Genomic DNA, 18,295 nt, shown 5'->3' with positions numbered 1-18,295 from the left:
CAGGTGGGGCTCGCTAGCTCTAGGAGGAGGAGTGTGATTCCTCCCTTGGAGCAGGTGAGGGCACTTGCCTCATCAGCCCAGGTGCTGCAATCAGCCTGCAAAGTCCAGCAGGGAAGCAGAGCTGAGATGCTCTTATCTGCTCAACTCCCCATGTTGATTGATCTCAGCTTGGATGCTCCCAGATCTCTGTCTTGCCGCCAGGTAGGCCATGGATTTCTGGACATTGACCTTCTTGCAGGTGCCATATAATACCCATTCTACACTTGTATGAAATTGACTGCTCAGTGCGGTGACACTTGTCTGTTGGCAGGCTGCGCTCTTTTTAACATTTGCTTAAAATGTTTTTGTTTAGGCAAGCCTGTTCCAGACACATAGATGTTGAAGTGTTGTAATTTATATTGCTATTAATTTCAGTAAGCTTTAAATACTTAAAATTGTTTTCAACTGTGTTTAGGGATGGTTTTAATATTTCTCGTGAGCTGCTTAGAAGTTTTACTGCCGTCAAGTGATATATTCATATCATTATATAATACATAAATAAATGGCAGGGGAGGTGGCCGAAATAAAGGGAAGGGTGGGGAGACATATCCACCATCGGTCTATGGTGTCTGGCAGATTACACCCAAAGGAATCCCACCTCTGGTTTATTCCTTATTATCTTCTGTCTGTTTTGCAATGACTGTAATAAGGTTTCCATTGCTAATACTTCTTTTGAAATTGAACAGTTGAGCAGCCTGAAAAAGCCTTCTATTAATGGAATGCTTTGCTAGAAAATCAGCTGCTAGGAGCTACAGGACTATGTACTAATTGTGCCATCCATGCTCTAATGTCTGCATGGTCACGTGGCCAAGGTCTGCTTAAAAGTGGAGAACTCGGGGTTCCCTGAGAACATGTCCTTCCACTCTATTTCTTACAGGTAGCTGTATTTATTGGAATAACATGTGCTTGCCACTCTCTCAGTGGAGAGACACAGTGCTGTAGCGTGGGGGGTGCAGGGGGGGCCAGCCGCACCGGGCGCACCATCTGGGGGTTAGGGTTAGGGGGTGCAAATCCACGGGTTAGGGGGTGCAAATTACTTGCCTTGCCCCGGGTGCTGACAACCCACGCTACGCCACTGGAGAGACATGCCATGAAAGAGATTGATACAGCAGCAGGTTAGTCAGGCTTCCCTAGGATGGGCATCACATGAGCAGAGCACATGGAGAGAAAGCATGGGAGGACGGGGTCCTGACTGACTCCATCTCCAAAAGCTGGAGTTGCTGAGGAGGCCGGAGACCATATTGGCTGTCTCTGAGTCTGAGCTTTTACGGCTACTGTCTGCCATGAACCACCATTGGCAGGACTGGCAGCAACAGCAGCAGATATGGTCTATGCTCCTGATTGTTATGTACTGAAGTTCTCACCCTGGGCCAGCAGGGGGATACTGTAGATAGTTTTCACTCAGGTCCACATATGCAAATAAGGAATTGAAAGTGACCTTCAATGATTGATAGTTACAGAAACTTGTTACTGTTGCATTGTAGTTGAGCTCTATATAAGCAGGCTGGCTGAACCCTTCAGCTCAGTTCTGTTCTGGCCTGGCCTGTGAATAAACAAGAGCTGTCCGAAGAATTGCTGTGCCATCTGATATGTTCACCTACAACTTAACACTGATAATAGCTCATTGTATCATTAATTGTGCTGTTTTAAATAAGCATTTTATATTTGACTTTCTTGAGTAACGTTTTCTTTTGAAATGTTTAAGGTAATCTCCTGTCTGCATTAAATGTGCACTCTGTAGCTGACCTCTATTGTAATGTTTTATTTTGAAATCTTTAAGGCAACGTTTTAGTTTCCTGTTAATTATGTTGCTTTGAATGCGTACCATTTTTCTAGAAAAAGAGGTGCCAGAACTTGCAATGAGCACCTCCCTCATTCTCTTAGGATGGCAATGGTGCCTACCTGAGAGGTGCCAGGGCTGGAAAAAAGCCCTGTGTATACTTTATATTTGACTTTCTCCAGTAATGTTTTGTTCTGGACTGTTTTATTTGATGCTTTAAAATCTGCTTTGATATTTTTTGCTTAAAACACAAAGCGGCATAGAAATGAAATTATTATTATTAAGGAGGCCGCTATCTGCTGTGATGGGGAAACAGGAAGAGGGAAAGAATGTGTTGTTTTGTGTATCCTTTCGTAAACTGGGGACGAAACCATGCTTCATATATTTGCTGCTACTATAAATACTTTTAAGTGTAAAGATTTCACAGGAGGGAAGTTGTTACTTTTGGCCAGAGCCATTCCTTGTTTTTTATACATTCAACCCCGTAGGGCTGACCCTTCCTCACATGTATATAACCAATATATTTTCAAGCTCCAAGGTTTTCAAAGGCAGCTGAGAAAGGAGGCATTGCGCCATCAGGAAACTTATCCACATCTGATCTTGGCAGTAACTCCTACTGCCTGCTGTCACTTCTTCAGCTGGGTGGGGAAGGATTGTAAATGACTGAAGGGAGAAAAGATAACAAAGGAAGCGAAAGAGGAGGAGAAGGGAGAAGACAGATCTTTGATGTCTTATCTTCCTGCGCACACTGTGACATTGAAAAAAAACAACCCACCTGCCACAACAGGGTCACACCACTTCTGTTCATAGGCCCGATTCCTGTTCAGAAGGGCAGCTTGAAGTCTGGCATAATTGTCATTGGTTTCCCGTATCAGAACAGGCTACCTGGTGATTAGTTTTTTATATGTAATCCACTTCCACTTGAAAAGATACATCATACCCTCCTCTGTTTTTTTGAAGGAGCCAGCCCATCTATAAAAACAGATATTATAGTTACTCAGAGCTTCTTATCCAATGAACACTGGCTGCATTCACGCTGCAGTTTATTCTGTTTTCTGGATGTTTCCCCAACTGTTGTTTTGACACATAACATTTGTGAGCGATGTAAAAAGCCTCTTCTGGGAAACTAATGCAATACAGTGCAGGCTTAGTGCTCATTTCTGTGTTATTTTATCCCCCTCCACCTAGAAAATTGCGGGAGTTTTGCATGGCAATTTTCCCGCCTTTTTCACAGGTTCATGCCACAGCTGTGAGGAGGCATATCGCTGCCTATTTCAAGGCTTGGGCCTCTTCCTTCCTTCCTTCCTTCCTTCCTTCCTTCCTTCCTTCCTTCCTTCCTTCCTTCCTTTCTTTCTTTCTTTCTTTCTTTTGCCTGACGAGAAAGCATGTTGGTATTCCACACAGAAAGTCATGCCCAAAAGGTAAAGCCTAGAAGAAATGTGGAATGTAGAGGGAGAGGAACGGCATGTGTGACTGACAGGTACCCAAAACATGGCGGCGTAGTGGTCAAGATGTGATGGAACAGGCTTGTAAAGTATGAAAGGAATGTTAGGAAATGGGACAGAAGCACCAGCCTTACAATCACTTGAACTAATGCAGGAAACCCTACATGTCAATACCAGCTTTAGTGCACCAAACCTGACATACTGAAGAAGGGCAAGAAAAAAAATTAACTAAGAGGCATGCATGAAACTGCGATGGTTTTTAAGGTTCACTTCCTGCCTGCCCCAAAAGAGAAGCATTATGTTGTCTTCTTCTTTCGTATCCACTCGTAGGCGAGTAAGATTGTTTTCCATAAACATGGTTTTAAAAATGAGTCCATAAGTGACAGTGGAGGCCAATTCTGGATCCATATATCCTTCCACAGTGGGGATATAGGTTTCTGGGAGGGAGTTGAGAATGGTGAGGGTTTGCCAAGTGTGCCTTCCTCTTAGCGCATTTCTCCCTTTCGTCCAGAGTTTGAGCGTCTTCAAAGCCCATGACACCTTTGGTAAAAGCTGTTCTCCGATTGGAGTGCTCACAGGCCAGTGTTTCCCAGTTGTCAGTGTTTAGTCTATATTTATTGAGATTTGCCTTGAGAGTCTTTGAACCTCTTTTGCTGATCACCAGCATTATGCTTACCATTTTAAAGTTTGGAATAGAGTAATTACTTTGGAAGACGATAATCGGGCATCCGCACAACATGGCCAGTCCAACGAAGTTGATGCTGAAGAATCATTGCTTTGACACTGGTGATCTTTGCTTCTTCCAGTACACTGGCATTAGTTCGCCTGTGTATATATGTATATGTGTATTGTCTATATGTGTGCTTGTGGTGCTGCAACAGAGACAGGTATAGAAGGGCATGAGGTGCATGGTTGGGGGGCAGAAATTGGGAGGGAAATTGATTTTGGAAGCAGGAAAATATTAAAAATGGAACAGTGTAAACCTGCCCCCCCCCCCCCCCGGCCAAACTCTGTCTTGTATTCAGTCTGTGGCCTTGAGCAAGTCACTTGTCTCTATCTAGTATGGTATGCTATTCTACGGAATAGGTAAAGGTACCCCTGACCATTAGGTCCAGTTGCGGACAACTCTGGGGTTGCAGTGCTCATCTCGCTTTACTGGCCGAGGGAGCCGGCGTTTGTCCGCAGATAGCTTCCAGGTCACGTGGCCAGCATAACTAAGCCGCTTCTGGCGAACCATAGCAGCGCACGGAAACGCTGTTTACCTTCCCACCGGAGCAGTACCTATTTATCTTCTTGCACTTTAACGTGCTTTCGAACTGCTAGGTAGGCAGGAGCTGGGACCAAACAACGGGAGCTCACCCCATTGCGGGGATTCAAACCACTGACCTTCTGATCAACAAGCCCTAGGCTCTGTGGTTTAGACCACAGCGCCACCCGTGTCCCTCATTCTAAGGAATACATGGGGTCAAAGGTGTCCCCATACCTCTGATGTCCACCATACCTCTGACCTCCCTGACCAGAGTGGGTGACACTCACAGCTAGGGCTCGGCGACATCTGGTTTTCAACATCACAACATATCACCAGCTAAGCATTGTGATATAGTGATATATTGTGATGTCCAAAATAAGGACGGAGCTATGTAGAAGCATAGCCTGGCTTTACGGTTTCCCCTCAGGGTGATTTTTTGCATAGCAAACCCCCCCCCCCCAATTTTATTTTAATTTCATGATTTGCGATATATGTATTGCCAGGTCAGAAATTACGAAACTGGTATCACGATATGAACTTCAAACCGATTTTCGGCAGTATGTTGCCCAGCCCTACTCACAGCTCACACTCAAAATTCCAGGTTGGTGACCCCGGGTCCAACAGTATCTAGTCCTTTGTTTCTCTCTCCCTTCTGGGATTCAGAGGCAAAATACCTCTGGTCCTTAAGCTATTGTGGCTAATCTCTATTGATAGAACATCTGCCATAAATCTGCCTAATCCATTTATAAAGCAATCTAAGCTACTGCTTCTTGTGCCAGCAAATTCCATAGTTTAAGTACTTTCCCTTGTTTGTCCTTAACACACGATCAGCCAAATTCATTCAATGATTCAGGCCACATTCACCAAGTTTTGATTGGTGGGGATGGGGGAAATTCAGCTATCCACTCTTTTTAATATACAATAGAGTTCAGAGGGCACAATGGAGGCACGGTGTGAAAACGCATATCCTACAGAAGGCTGTTCCCCTTCATAGCTTACAATAATATTTGTGGCTTTGTTGATCCTTATGTTAAAGTAACGGACAGGAGCTTGACATTCCAAGAGGTGATGCTGGCCGTGGAATCTTAAAGGCCAATTCTGAAGGTGAAAATGGGCAGAGCACATAAACACTGCCACGTAGTCAGCCATGAATAAAATCATAAAGAACTCTTCAGCCTCCTTTGCATTGCTTAGAGGGCACTCAACATCTGAACTCGTGCAAATATGCATCGGGATCTGGTTTTAAATGTCCACTGACTTTTACAGAAAATGCACGGTGAATATTAAACAAAGCCCTGCTATTGTTGCCCACAGCCTTTACTCCGTTCTCTATAATGTGGGGTGACTTTTAAAAACTTTTTGTAAAGGTCACACTGTTTATACCGAACAATATATAGTACAATTCTCCCTGTAAATTAGAAACATGCTCTACTGCTTGCTGCTCTGCTCCATGAAGGTGAACGAGGTTTGAAATCGTAGACCCTTCCTGATGTGCAAGCAATTGTGGGAAGCAATTTAATATAGGGTGGCAGCAACCAGTACCGCATGCTGACTCTAATCACGTGGATCACCACCAGTCTTGCTAGGCTGCCATCATGTGATGAGCCCAGAATTAGCACACTTCCCAAGCAGTTGTAGCTGATAATGCTCCATGCCACCATATGACTGACATCTACAAAGGGCTGACTCTCTCTGCATGATTATGGAGTCATCATGGGGGATGTTTTCCAGTGGGACAATGGGGTCAGTGGTTTCACCCATATAGATAGAGCTTGGTGGCTGTTGCTCCTAAGTCATCTTGGAATGAGCTACAGAAGGCCATTCCATACTTTACTAGCAGCAAAATGGGAGCTTCATCACCATGCCATCACTCCCAATAACGTTTGAGGGAAAGTGATCCCTTGGGTGTGATTGACAGTGCAGTTACTTCACATCCCTGCTTTGCTGGCCCTATCCATACATCAGCTTCTGTTCAAAGTTGCAGGAAGCAATGTGGGAGATGGCATGCTATATCTGCTTCCATGCCTCTGCTGGTACAGTACCAGAACCGAGAGAGGTTTTGCTTCAAATATTTTATGATTTCAAACCTCTGTATCATTAGATTTCTAAAATGTGCCCCAAGTGCCTGTGCATTAAAAAAACCCTCCAATCACAGTAAATTTAAAGCATTGTCCATTGACGCTCTCTCTCTCTGTGTTGTTATATGTATTTTTTCTACCTGCATGTAAATTTTAGCAGAGAGGCAGTGTTACTTTACTCTTTTGACTTCTGAAAGGTGGTATACATTGTATCCTGTCATTGGACACCAGTGAAATTCACTACAGAACAATAATTGTATGGTTTTGCTATTTGTTGTTTGCTGCCACGGGCTCCTTTAGGAACAAGGGTGAGATAGATATTAATTAAATAAACTAACAAATAATAAACAGTGCTCATGGAAGGAGAGTCTGAAGGTTGTAGCCAACTAAATTCAACTCAGAATAGGCCCATTGAAATTAATGGGCCAGTTAGTCATGTCCATTAATTTCAGAGTCTACTCTGAGTATGACAAACATTGGATACAACTCTTAATATGATGAATCTGGGTTCCATGCAAATCTCCAGGGATCCAATACTCAGATTTACTTGCTAGCTTGGTTTCTTTTTTAAAGACATATTTTCCATCTGCACTACTCTGGTTATATAGCAAATAACTCTTCACTGAAATGTATTTTTAATACACCATTGTGTCTTTCTAGTATACTATAGGGATTTGCCACACTTAAATACCCACATGTTCACTTCTCTGCCAGAACCTGCCATTGTTCAGTGGCGCTTCATTTATGAATTTGAGGCCTTTTCTTGCATTAACTGGGGGCCAGTGCCAAAATGGTGATGAAATAGGATATCCTCTGCTGCATACCTGAGGCCTCTCACAAATGCACAAGCATGCAATTTATCCACTTCAAAACGGGGGATCACAACAGGAGTTTTCATGCAACAACACTGCTCCCACACCATGCCATTTCAATATCCCAACACCCTGCCAATGACCGTGGCCTAAATTATACAAAGATCCTGAGACAAAAACATAGCTAAGGCTTTAAACTCACATGTGGGGAATATTTGGGCATTCTATGCTTTGGTTCTACAGATGTTGCTGAACTTACAACTCCCATCATCCCTGGCCATAGTTACTGGGGTTGATGCAACATCTGGAAGGCCAAAGGTCTTCCACACCTGCTTGAAACTCCCTGTCTGAAAAAGGGTGGTCAGCAGTAGTGACATTGTACCACTAGGTGGCTGTTTCTAAGAGGCAAGTGAGGAAAGCTAAGGCACTGGATAACACACACTGCACTGCAGAAGCCATCAATAATAAACAAGTAGCATCATCAGGTCAGCCTGGGTAGAGAGACATCTGCACAGGCAAGGCATCAGCAACTAGGGCCCAGCCTGCAGAGGCCACAACAGTTTCCCATCTTCTCCACCACATAACCAGTTACCTAGGGCCCCTTCCACACAGACTGCTTGTTCCAAGAATTGGTCTCCCTTGTAAAGTTTCTAGATAATGGAGGATCTTGAGTTGCTGCATTCTAGCTTCCTGTTCATAAGGTCTCATGACAACAAATGGTGAGGAAGAAACATAATATGTATACTAAATCTTTACCTTTGTCATTTATTTCCCTGAAGAAAACTGGCCACCAAACTATTTGGTCTCTTGGATAAAATATGCGAACATAGGTCTTACCAACTCATCCCTTCTTCATTCCAAAGTAATAAGACAACATTTGGATAGCAAAACTTTCTACTTTATTTTGAAAACCTCACTCTATTTACTTTTGTTACATTCTTAAAATATATATCTGTAATACAATGTCTTAAAAGGAAAAATAGTAATTAAAAAATGAACAAGTGGAGCCCAATATTTCAGGATTCTTTAAGACTCTAGTTCAAACTAGTGTCAAGCTAGTTCAATATTTCCTGCCGAGTTTGATAGGTATAAGTATGCTCCAATATTTAACAAACAGCCTCTGAGGGTCTTACCAGTTTTGTATTAATTTGATATAAAAAGCCCATTTCCATTTCAAACGCTACAACAGACTAAATCGTAAAAACAAGAAAATTAAATATATGTATGTAGTATTTTGAATGGCCCCAGCACCTCACTGATTTTCTGCTCCCTGGCCATTTTGTATAAGAATGTCAGAGCAGTTACTTATTCCACCCGGTAACTTCATACATCAGTGCCCTCAGCTGCCTAGCTTCATAGGTAACAGTGTTCTTCCCTGTGTGCATTTTCTCTTCCTCAAGAGGTTGTTCAATAACAGCTGGGATATTTCGGCCATACACTTCACAGTGCTCGAGGAACTGGACACATTCTTGAATGACACTGTCACGTACCATGATCACATGCTTGCACATATTTTCCAACAAGGACAGGAAACACCTTTTGGCATAATACCAAGTGTCTGTACCCAGCTTTTTATTGTAAGGCTCCAAACTCTTAATTACCCTTGAGATGCCAAAGTCAAAATTCCCTTTGGCACAGTAAAGTGTCCCAATGACTAGGTTGACAATGCAGAGGTGATAGATCTTTTTATCAGGCTCATGGTAAGAGAGCTGCTCTTCTTCCTTTTCAATCTTCCTCATCAGCTCCTCTGCCTCTTCATTTTGACTAGTCATGATGTAGGAAACACACAGGTTAGCCAGCACAATGGCACTGACCTGAAGGATGTTATCATAGTGCTTCTTTACAATAGGCTCATAGAAACCAATGGCCTCTTTGTATTTGTTTTCTTGCATGAACAATACATGAGCCACATTAAGTTTCCACACTTCATGATCTTTGCAGAAGTCCACTGACTTGTGGAACATCTTCTCCAGCATGGGATAGTTCTCCATGTCCCAATAAATCTTGGCTTGAGCCATAAAGACAGGGACATATCTCTCCAGTGTCTCGTCATATTCATTAACTGCCTTCCTTAGAGCTTCATCATCACGATTTTTCCTCGATTCCTGCACCTCCTTGGTCAGCTTTCTCAGCTGCTCAGTCAGAGCCCCTGCCAACTCATCAAGCTTATGGAACGCCTCCTCAGGGGCAGTTTGGCAAGTGATCATGGCATCCAAGAAGTTGTACAGATAGGGTGTGAGAAGCTTATAGGTCAGGTGAGCGTTCTCAGCCAGCACATCCGCAGCCAGGTCATAGTACTGATACTTGCAGTAGAGAAGGAGCAGGTTCCCAAAAGTCTCCGGCGGGCAGGGGTTCTGCTGCAGAAGGAACTGCAGCTTCTCGAAGCCTTCAGTGGGCCGCCGGTCCATGTTCATCAGGGCTTGGTTGTGCAAGGTGACCGGGTCCAGCTCCTCCTCGGCCCGGGGCGGCATGTCCGTGAGCGCCTCTTGCGCCGCCTGCAAGTTGCACAGTTGGTACTCGATGGCCGCCTTGAGGTTGAAGGCCTCGACCAGGGCCGTGCGGTGCAGGAGCAGCGTGTTGCCCACGCTGCGGACATCCAGGCCCTCGGTGTTGGTCCCCACGCTCAGCTCCGGGTGCTGCTGCATGCCGCGCTCGATGATATCTGCAATGTGCTTCAGGGCCGGGGCGTACTGCTTGGCGGCGTAGCAGCACAGCGCCATGTTGTAGGAGAGCTCGGGGCAGTAGCCCAGCACCTGCATGGCGGAGGCGAACTTGCTGCAAGCCTCCTCATGCTGCCCTTCCCGGTACAGCAGGCAGCCCATGTTCACCTCGGCGTCGGGCAGCTCCGAGGGGTCTTCGGCGGCCGCGGGGCTGCCTTCCGTGGCGGCTGCCAGCTGCAGCTCCACCAGGGCCTTGGCGCTGGACAGGTCGCCCTGGGCATAGTGCGTGGCGGCCTGGAGGCGCAAGGCCCGGCTCTGGAAGGCCGGCACGTCGAGCAGAGGGAGCGTGGCGCGCAGGGACTCGGCGTAGAGGCCGGCCTTGTAGAGCGCCTGCGCGTGGTACAGCCGGTATTCGTGGAGCTCCGGGTGCAGCGCCCCGAGCTGCTCGTAGCACTCGGCCGCCGCCGCGAAGTCCTGCAGCTGGTAGTAGCAGTAGCCCAGCAGGGAAAGCCCTGCCCGGGAGCGACAGCTCCTCTGAAGCTCGCTGCTGAGGATCCCCACCGCCTCCGAGAAGCGCCCGGCCCGGATCAGGCCGTAAATCGCCGCCGTGAACTCCCCGTCCGCTATGGGAGCCACCACCGAGGCCATCCCTCTCGAACAGGCCGCACGCAGGGAAGCGTTACCTAGGCAACGCGCCGCTGCCGGAAGCGGAAGCGCGTCGGCCAACGGGCGTCGGTTTCTGTGGCAACGGCTCTGGAGGAGTCAGGACTGCCAGGAAGAAGCGGCCTTCCCTTGCGCCCTCGGGTATTCACATTTTTGTTCTCAATTGTTCATAATTTTCCGCGACGTGAGGCGATATGTTTTGAAACAAACAAACAAAATTCCCTAAAAGGGGGGGGGGGACGTAAATTGCGAGCGGCGTGGACTTCATCTCCCAGAATCGTAAGTGACGAGCATTCTGGGATATGTAGTTCCTTTCCGGAGAGGCGTTGGGAAAGGGAGGGGGCTCTTTTCTGGGTCACGTGACGCTGGCCTAGTGGGGCTCGCCCGCCCGCTCTGTTTTGCTTTTTGGCTCTCTGGCGGGCGGGCTTGAGCATTGCGGCTGCGGGCTTTTTGAGTTTGATGCAAAGGAGGACAGGGCTCGGTGGGAAGGCTTAGCTTGAAGGGTCGGACAGTTCCTTCGTTTGCCTGTTGGATTGTCTGTGTGCTTATTTACGCCATGACTGCCCGTCCTTTGAGCGCTAAAAGGGGCAGATGGAAATAAAATTGGCGTATAATTGGGTGGGTCGGCTGAGAGAATGTGGCTTATGAGAAACCTCTAATGTAAGCTGCTGTTAATATCCCGCAGAATGGCTGGGCAGGGCATGGGTAGGAATGCTGGGGCTCCGTGAGAGGCTTACAAGCACCCTGCAGTATGGTCCAGTGTTAATTGCCATCCATGTTGCATGTTGAGATGGGTGTCGCAACCACCTCCCTATGTTAAAGGTAAAGGGACCCCTGACCATTAGGTCCAGTCGTGGCTGACTCGCTCATCTTGCTCTATAGGCCGAGGGAGCCGGCGTACAGCTTCCGGGTCATGTGGCCAGCATGACTAAGCCGCTTCTGGCGAACCAGAGCAGCACATGGAAACACCGTTTACCTTCCCACTGGAGCGGTACCTATTTATCTACTTGCACTTTGACGTGCTTTCGAACTGCTAGGTTGGCAGGAGCAGGGACTGAGCAACGGGAGCTCACCCCGTCACGGGGATTTGAACCGCAGACCTTCTGATCAACAAGTCCTAGGCTCTGTGGTTTAACCCACAGCGCCACCCATGTCCTTTACCCCATGTTAGCAACGCCCCATTTCAGATGGGGACCAGAGCTGGCAGACAGCTCTCCAGTGAAGCTTTTAGAAACGGTCACCTACTTTATTTTCACTGGTGAAATGAGCTTCATCCATCCTTTTACATTGCAAACCAACGTTCTACTGTTTTAAACTCCTAATTTGCTCACAAACACCCATTGCCTGCGCATGTGGTCACTTTTTGCTGGCTTCTAGCAAAAGATGCCCCATACCTCCAGATGACAGAGAGAAATCTCATCAAATTACCACCACCTCTTTCATTCCCCAACCATTAAGCTGAATCCAGGTGTCTTGTGTTCCCTTCCTTCTGTGCAAATGCATACGACTTTTTACTACCTCAAGAGATATTGAAGATCTGAAATCAATGTTTAAACCAGTGTGTGTGTGTTACTTACTGTAGTTCTACAGTTCTATATGAGTGACAGAAGTTGTGCCTATTCACATTCCCTCTAACACAACAGCTAAAAAGTACAGGGGCTTGTTCTTCCTTTGTATTTGATCACCCATTGAGATAGTAGTGCGAGGTAAAAGAGGCAGGGAGAGAAGAGATCAGGAGGGAGCTAAAGCATGAGTAGAATAATAAATTGTAGAGTTGGAAGGGACCTCAAGGGTCATCTAGTCCAACGCCCTGCAATGCAGGAATGTAAAATTTTGAAAGAAAAGGGCTAATAAGCAAAGGATCTTCCCTTAGAGTCCACTAATCTTTTACCTTTTCAAAATGTTTATCCAAACAAGTTTTACAATCCGGTTATAATACCAATATGCCACTACTCTGTTTAGCAATAATATGCTCCTTATCCATTGGAGGACTACCATGGCTTAGTTTCTTACTCTTTGAGGCACACAGTTATAACACAAGAAGTCCATGCAACAATAAGCAGCCTTTTTGGGAACCGAATAGTTCCATATCACCCTTGTTTTGCTTCATGGAACATTATGCTTCTCAGCCTAATAGCTGAAGTCACTAAAATATTAATACGTGTTCCTTGAGCAGCACATCACATTTACTACACTGTTCATATGTGATATGCTGTCTGGATATAGTTTTACACTTCAGATTTGAATCTCAAGCCCCTTTCAAACCTTTGCTTTCAAACCTTTATTACTATTTCTTTTTTTAAAAAAAGCCACTCTTCAGGTGTTTTTAAGGTTAAAGGTTTGGAAATCGACACCATGCAATTAAGCATTATTTTTGGTACAAAACACACATAAAGAGGTGCATTCATGTGTGCACTTAGGTTTGTATGTGACTCTTACATAAATATGTAGAGGACTGCACAGTAAGGCACCTTATCCCATGAGGAAAAACCACATAGCTATGATCACAAATGGCAGCACTTACTTTTGTTTTAACATTTTAGACATTAGAGTCAGCATTGCAAGTTCTTTCCATGCAGTATTCTTCCTGATCTGCAGGCTGAAGAAAGCATTCCGCATAGACAGATGGTCATTTTCAAATGAAATGAAAACACAAATCACAAACCAGAGTTGGCATGGCTATTTCCTCTAATTTTCACTGTCCAACTTCATTCACTTTTGATAGGCCCTTAGGGAATAGAAGCTGGTAGGCAGCACTTTTAGTAGGGTCTTTTAATTAATGCTGTAATTTGGTTAAGCAATAAACGTAATGCAGTGTTATAAAAAGCCACGGAATTAACCCTTCATGGGATTTTACTCAAGTTGCTCAAGAGCGTTTGTGAACAGCCTAGGAAAAAATGTAAGGCTAAGGGAAATCAATCCTGATAAAAGTTTAGGCTTCTGGCTTCCAAAGGTGGGGGGGGGGGGGAAATGCACATCTTGTCAAATCTGTAATTTGGGCGGTTCCCTAACATTATTGTGCTCAAGAATTCATTTAAAAAATTGCCCTTCTCTATAGTAATGTGGTGGAGGGGCACCACTTGTAGCAAATAAGTGTGTACTTTTAACTCCCTGCGCCTGTTGATTTTCAGGGGTAAGTGGTGGGTGGGAGAAGGATGAGCCATTTCCTGTCTGATGCTTCTCTTTTGGTAGATCAATTGGAAAAGCAAATATGAACTCACAGGCGTGGTGCCTAAAAAACATTACAGTTTCCCTTCAAAGCAAAGTTCAAATTGACCCCATTCCGCCACACATCATCACAAGGAAAAGAAGCCAAGAAGCATGCAAGTTGCATGAGTGAGATTTTTCTACATGCCCGGAATCTTGCAAATATTGGAAGAAGATGCAGTCTGAGCATGCACTTACGGTACCTGGCAGAAAGATCATTTGAAGATAGTAGGACATTCACAGGGTTATTCATCTGTAGAACAGAGGCCACAAGAACCATGGCACAGATCTGATACCATTCACACACCCATGAAAATTTCGTATTTTTTAAAAAAGGAAAGGAAATGTGAACACTAAAGCTGTCTTCTCTTTTTATGTCACTGAATAACCACTAAAAGTAAGCTGTGAACCCTAATTTTAAAAAATGTGAGGCATCCATTTAGTGATTTATTCTTTTATTTAGTGAGATAAAACAAACTGAGTTACCCATTTCAAAAACATGCTGTTATAAAAGTTGAATTGGAGTTGTTGGATGAGCTAAGGCAAACCAATGGAGTGAGCTGTAGTAAAGAGGCAGAAATAAATAGACATATATAATCATACAAACGCAAATTCCACAGAATATGCATGTTTATGGTACACATGATTCATTTGTGGGGTTTTTTAAAACCTTAATTAAAATATGCTCTCATATACAGACATATTGACAGGCAGTCTGTAACAGTATCTCTCACACCGCTGACTGGTGAAACTCTTAACATGCCCATAACCTCAAACATCAAAATTAGAAAATGTTTTAAAAAATCATTCTTTAAAAATGATCAAAATTATATATTCACACACAAAAGCAAGACATTTCTAGTACATAATAAACAATCCCATAGTAACTCCCAAGCCCCTCTTTATTATATTTGTATTGGGGTGGTAAACCTGTGATCTTCCGTATGTTGTGACTACAACTCCTGTCATAAGAACATTAGAAGAGCTTGATGCATCAAGCCAATGACCAAACTAGTTGAGCATCTTCTCACAGCCACCTGGATACCTGGGGGAAACCCACAAGCAGGATTTGAGCACAAGAGCACACGCTCTCCTGTGGTTTCTAGCAACTGGTAATTCAGAAGCATTACTGCCTCCAGTGCATTGGCCATGCATGGTGGCTGGGGCTCATGAGAACTGTGGTCCACCCACATCTGGAGGACCATAGGTTCTCCATCCCTGAATTTTTTATTATTTTGGTTTGAATCCTTTTCACCTTACACAAACATGCCAATTAATTTTTCAGGTTGAAACTGAGGCAGGGATAGAATGGGAAGAGGACCAGCTCTTCTTCCTTGATTGCATTCTCATACTCTGGCAGTCCCTCTCTTTCTTTCTCTTGTTCATGTATGAGCTGGTATGGCATAGTTGAAGGCATGCAGGACCGCAGAGCCTTGGGCTCAAATTTGGACTTGGCTAATGTAAGCTCTCTTACTAACTTAGGACCAGTAACAGTCTCCAACCCTAACTTGCCTAACAGTGTTCTGAAGGATACCATTATTTTTTTATAACTCCATGTATTGTGCCTTGATGTTCTTGGGTGGGCAGGAATTGCTACAAATGTGATTGTTAAAATAATGCCGAATTGGTATATTGGTCAAATGCCAAATAAACAATTACATGTACAGAACATATAGGATGTGTTTTGTTTTATCATGGCACAGATAGCATTATTAATATGTACTATATCTGGTTTGAATAAACTACTGATTTTGACATCCTGTAAGTTTATTTTCACATCAGATACTATTGGCTTCAGTTCTTTTAAAATGTAAATAGTAGAGTTGGAGGGGACCCCAAGGGCCATCTAGTACAACCTCCTGCAATGCAGGAATCTCAACTATAGCATCCATGGCAGATGGTAATCCAAACTCTGCTTTAAAACCTCCAGTGAAGGAGTCTACCACCTTCTGAGAGTCTGTTCCAAAGTTGAACATCTCTTACCATCAAAAAGTTCTAACTGATCTCCTTTCTTGTAAATAGAAGCATAATGTATGGTGAGTAATATTTTAATGGGAAAATTCTGCTAATTATGGAAGTGGATAAATTGATTACTATCTGTGTTCAGTGCGCAAGCTAGTTAGTGGGATAGTATTCCTTTCCTTTTTCCAACAATGACAAGTTACTTCTGTTCATATGAACAATCCCACATTATATTTTTCATGGCTTTTCTAACTGACTTGAACAGTGTCAGAATTAATATTTACAAGCAGCAGCAAATAAAATATGCTTCATGAGTGACATTACCTCTCTCTGCGCTCATTTAGAGGGTGGGGAGAATCTACACTTTTGTGAAAACTGTTGTTTTCTATTTTCCCACAACTACATGTATTTGGAAGCTACTGTACACTCTTGTAATCAGAAAATACAACTGTTAGATCAATGCTATTGTACGTTTTATCTAATACACTTACTACGCAGGTTTGTCTATTTACTTCTTGGTGTCTGGAATTATAGAATAATACAAGATGGGAATCTGATGGCTAGATCTAAATTTAAAAACTGGGGCTCACTACTTAATATGTTTTGACTAACTGGCAAGCACTAGGCAAGTACAACCACTTCCAAATCCAACAAGTAACTCAGGTACTCAAAATATTACAATATAGAATTGTAATGATTCCCAGCTTCCAAGAAGTTGCTTCAGTATGTAGGAATGGCCTGGTTCACACCTAACACTAAATCATAGTTGTTTAGCTGGAATATACTTTGTTTGAATGTGTGAACCCAGCCCAGCAAACTAACTAGGAAAGCCATTGTTTCTTGTCTGCTTGTGAACCATTGTTTAACTATGGTTTGCCATAATCTCTGAACCCAGCAGCTTTGCTTAAGCATGTTTTGTTGGGCCATCCTACCAGCGATACTTGTTAAGCAACAAAAGCACAGGGCAAGAACAGCTGGAAAATAAACCAAGCTTTGGAAAATAAACCCTTGGCCTATTTGCTTGTCTGTGAGATGATTCATGGTTTGTTGAACCATTGGTTAAACCACTGTTTAGCATCATGTATGAATGCAGCCAACGCCAAATTAGTCAGGAGAGGGGAAGGGAGTTGAGGGGAAGGGGTGAATCAGAACCACAGCATTAGTCAGCAGATTCTGAATTTTGATCCACAATAGAAAAGATACCAAAAGACATCGGAAATAGATGGAGGCAATTACAAATAGCTGTGTGATGGATGGTTGACATTGTTAGGGCTTCGAATGTATGTCAGCTTGCAGTGGTTTTGCATTCCTGTCACTGCCACTGCTGTTGCCATGGGCAACAATGTGCTGAAGCCAATAAAAAGGAGAGGAAATGAGGGAACACTCAACCTTGGAAGAAGCTGTAGGTTATGTGCTATAAATTATGTCACACTTAGCAATATGCTGTATCAAAATTCAGGAAAGCTTTATGCAGCTGCCAGCAGAACCAAGTCAATCACAGTGTCTGTTTTTGCCATAAAGCACATATTATATAAATAAGCCTTATGTGGTTTAAAGCATGCCGTCCCAGTTCTTTATTTATTATTGGGGAAGAAAAGGGGAGGGGAGGTAGTGGAGAGGTAACAAAAACAAGTTCAAACAGTGCAAGTATTCATCTCTGTAGCAAGTAACATGGATTCCCCCATTCCCTGTCTGCTCTTTGGCAAAAGAATTTAGCTGTTTTGCATTTTTGTTAAAATAACATTGTTCATTTCGTTCGTCAAACATTACTACAAACAGAAAATAATATTAAGGTTTGAAGATCATCTGGTAATATAAAGAGATTTTTTTTCAAAAATTCTTTTGTGAACTTTGTGCTACACAGGAGGTGGCAAATCTCTGCTCCTCCCTCCAGTCTTAAATCTGTGTCCGCACCATCGTAATTCAGGATTCATTCATTATTCCCACTGATGTTTCTGCAATGCAATTCATCTACAATGTTTGCAGGCCCTTCAAAAGTGGATGAACATAGCACCTTGTTTTCTTAAGTCAGGCGGTTTTAAGATTCTGAAATCCTAATATAAGAAGTATGTTTAATACAGATTGGCATGCATTCAGAAGACACTGACAGAGAACAAGCAGTATGTTTCATATTGCAGCATTCAGATTGCTAAGATTTCTAGACAGAAACTACGTTTCATTGAGTAAAGGCTATAGCATCTCTCTTCAACTGAGAAACCAGACATGTCTGCATTTGATGCTTACTGTAGTTAGCGACAATTTGAAACCAACATACCTATATAATACAGCCAACAAGCTCTATCTGCATTCACACAAAACCCTCTGCAGCTGCACAATACAGCCGTGAATGTTTCTGCTGTATTCTGCATTAGAAGAGGGTGAACACTCTTCCTTTCACCC

The 18,295-nt window shown here is 43.8% G+C and overlaps 2 protein-coding genes across 2 annotated transcripts in view; both read right to left on the bottom strand.

The window, feature by feature from the left end:
* Window positions 1-8,279: 8,279 nt before the first annotated feature.
* Window positions 8,280-10,783, bottom strand: IFT70B (intraflagellar transport 70B). Its single transcript, XM_081921750.1, has one exon. The coding sequence runs from the start codon at window positions 10,709-10,711 to the stop codon at window positions 8,705-8,707; it is 2,007 nt and encodes a 668-aa protein (XP_081777876.1). The 5' UTR covers window positions 10,712-10,783; the 3' UTR covers window positions 8,280-8,704.
* Window positions 10,784-17,437: 6,654 nt separating this feature from the next.
* The window catches only part of PDE11A (phosphodiesterase 11A), a 153,111-nt gene continuing 152,253 nt past the window's right edge, over window positions 17,438-18,295 (bottom strand). The window contains exon 20 of the mRNA XM_081914207.1: window positions 17,438-17,949. Within this exon, the coding sequence (XP_081770333.1) occupies window positions 17,887-17,949 (63 nt within the window). The 3' untranslated portion in view covers window positions 17,438-17,886. The remainder of the gene's footprint in view (window positions 17,950-18,295) is intronic.

Source organism: Podarcis melisellensis, assembly GCF_964234715.1.
Source record: "Podarcis melisellensis genome assembly, chromosome: 1".
Classification (NCBI taxonomy): Eukaryota; Metazoa; Chordata; class Lepidosauria; order Squamata; family Lacertidae; genus Podarcis; species Podarcis melisellensis.
The sequence above is the reverse complement of the archived record's forward strand: the minus strand, read 5'-3'. Positions and strand labels throughout refer to the sequence as shown.

Excerpts from the sequence above, each read along its gene's own strand:
- IFT70B (XM_081921750.1), bottom strand. The coding sequence starts at position 10,711 with ATGGCCTCGGTGGTGGCTCCCATAGCGGACGGGGAGTTCACGGCGGCG.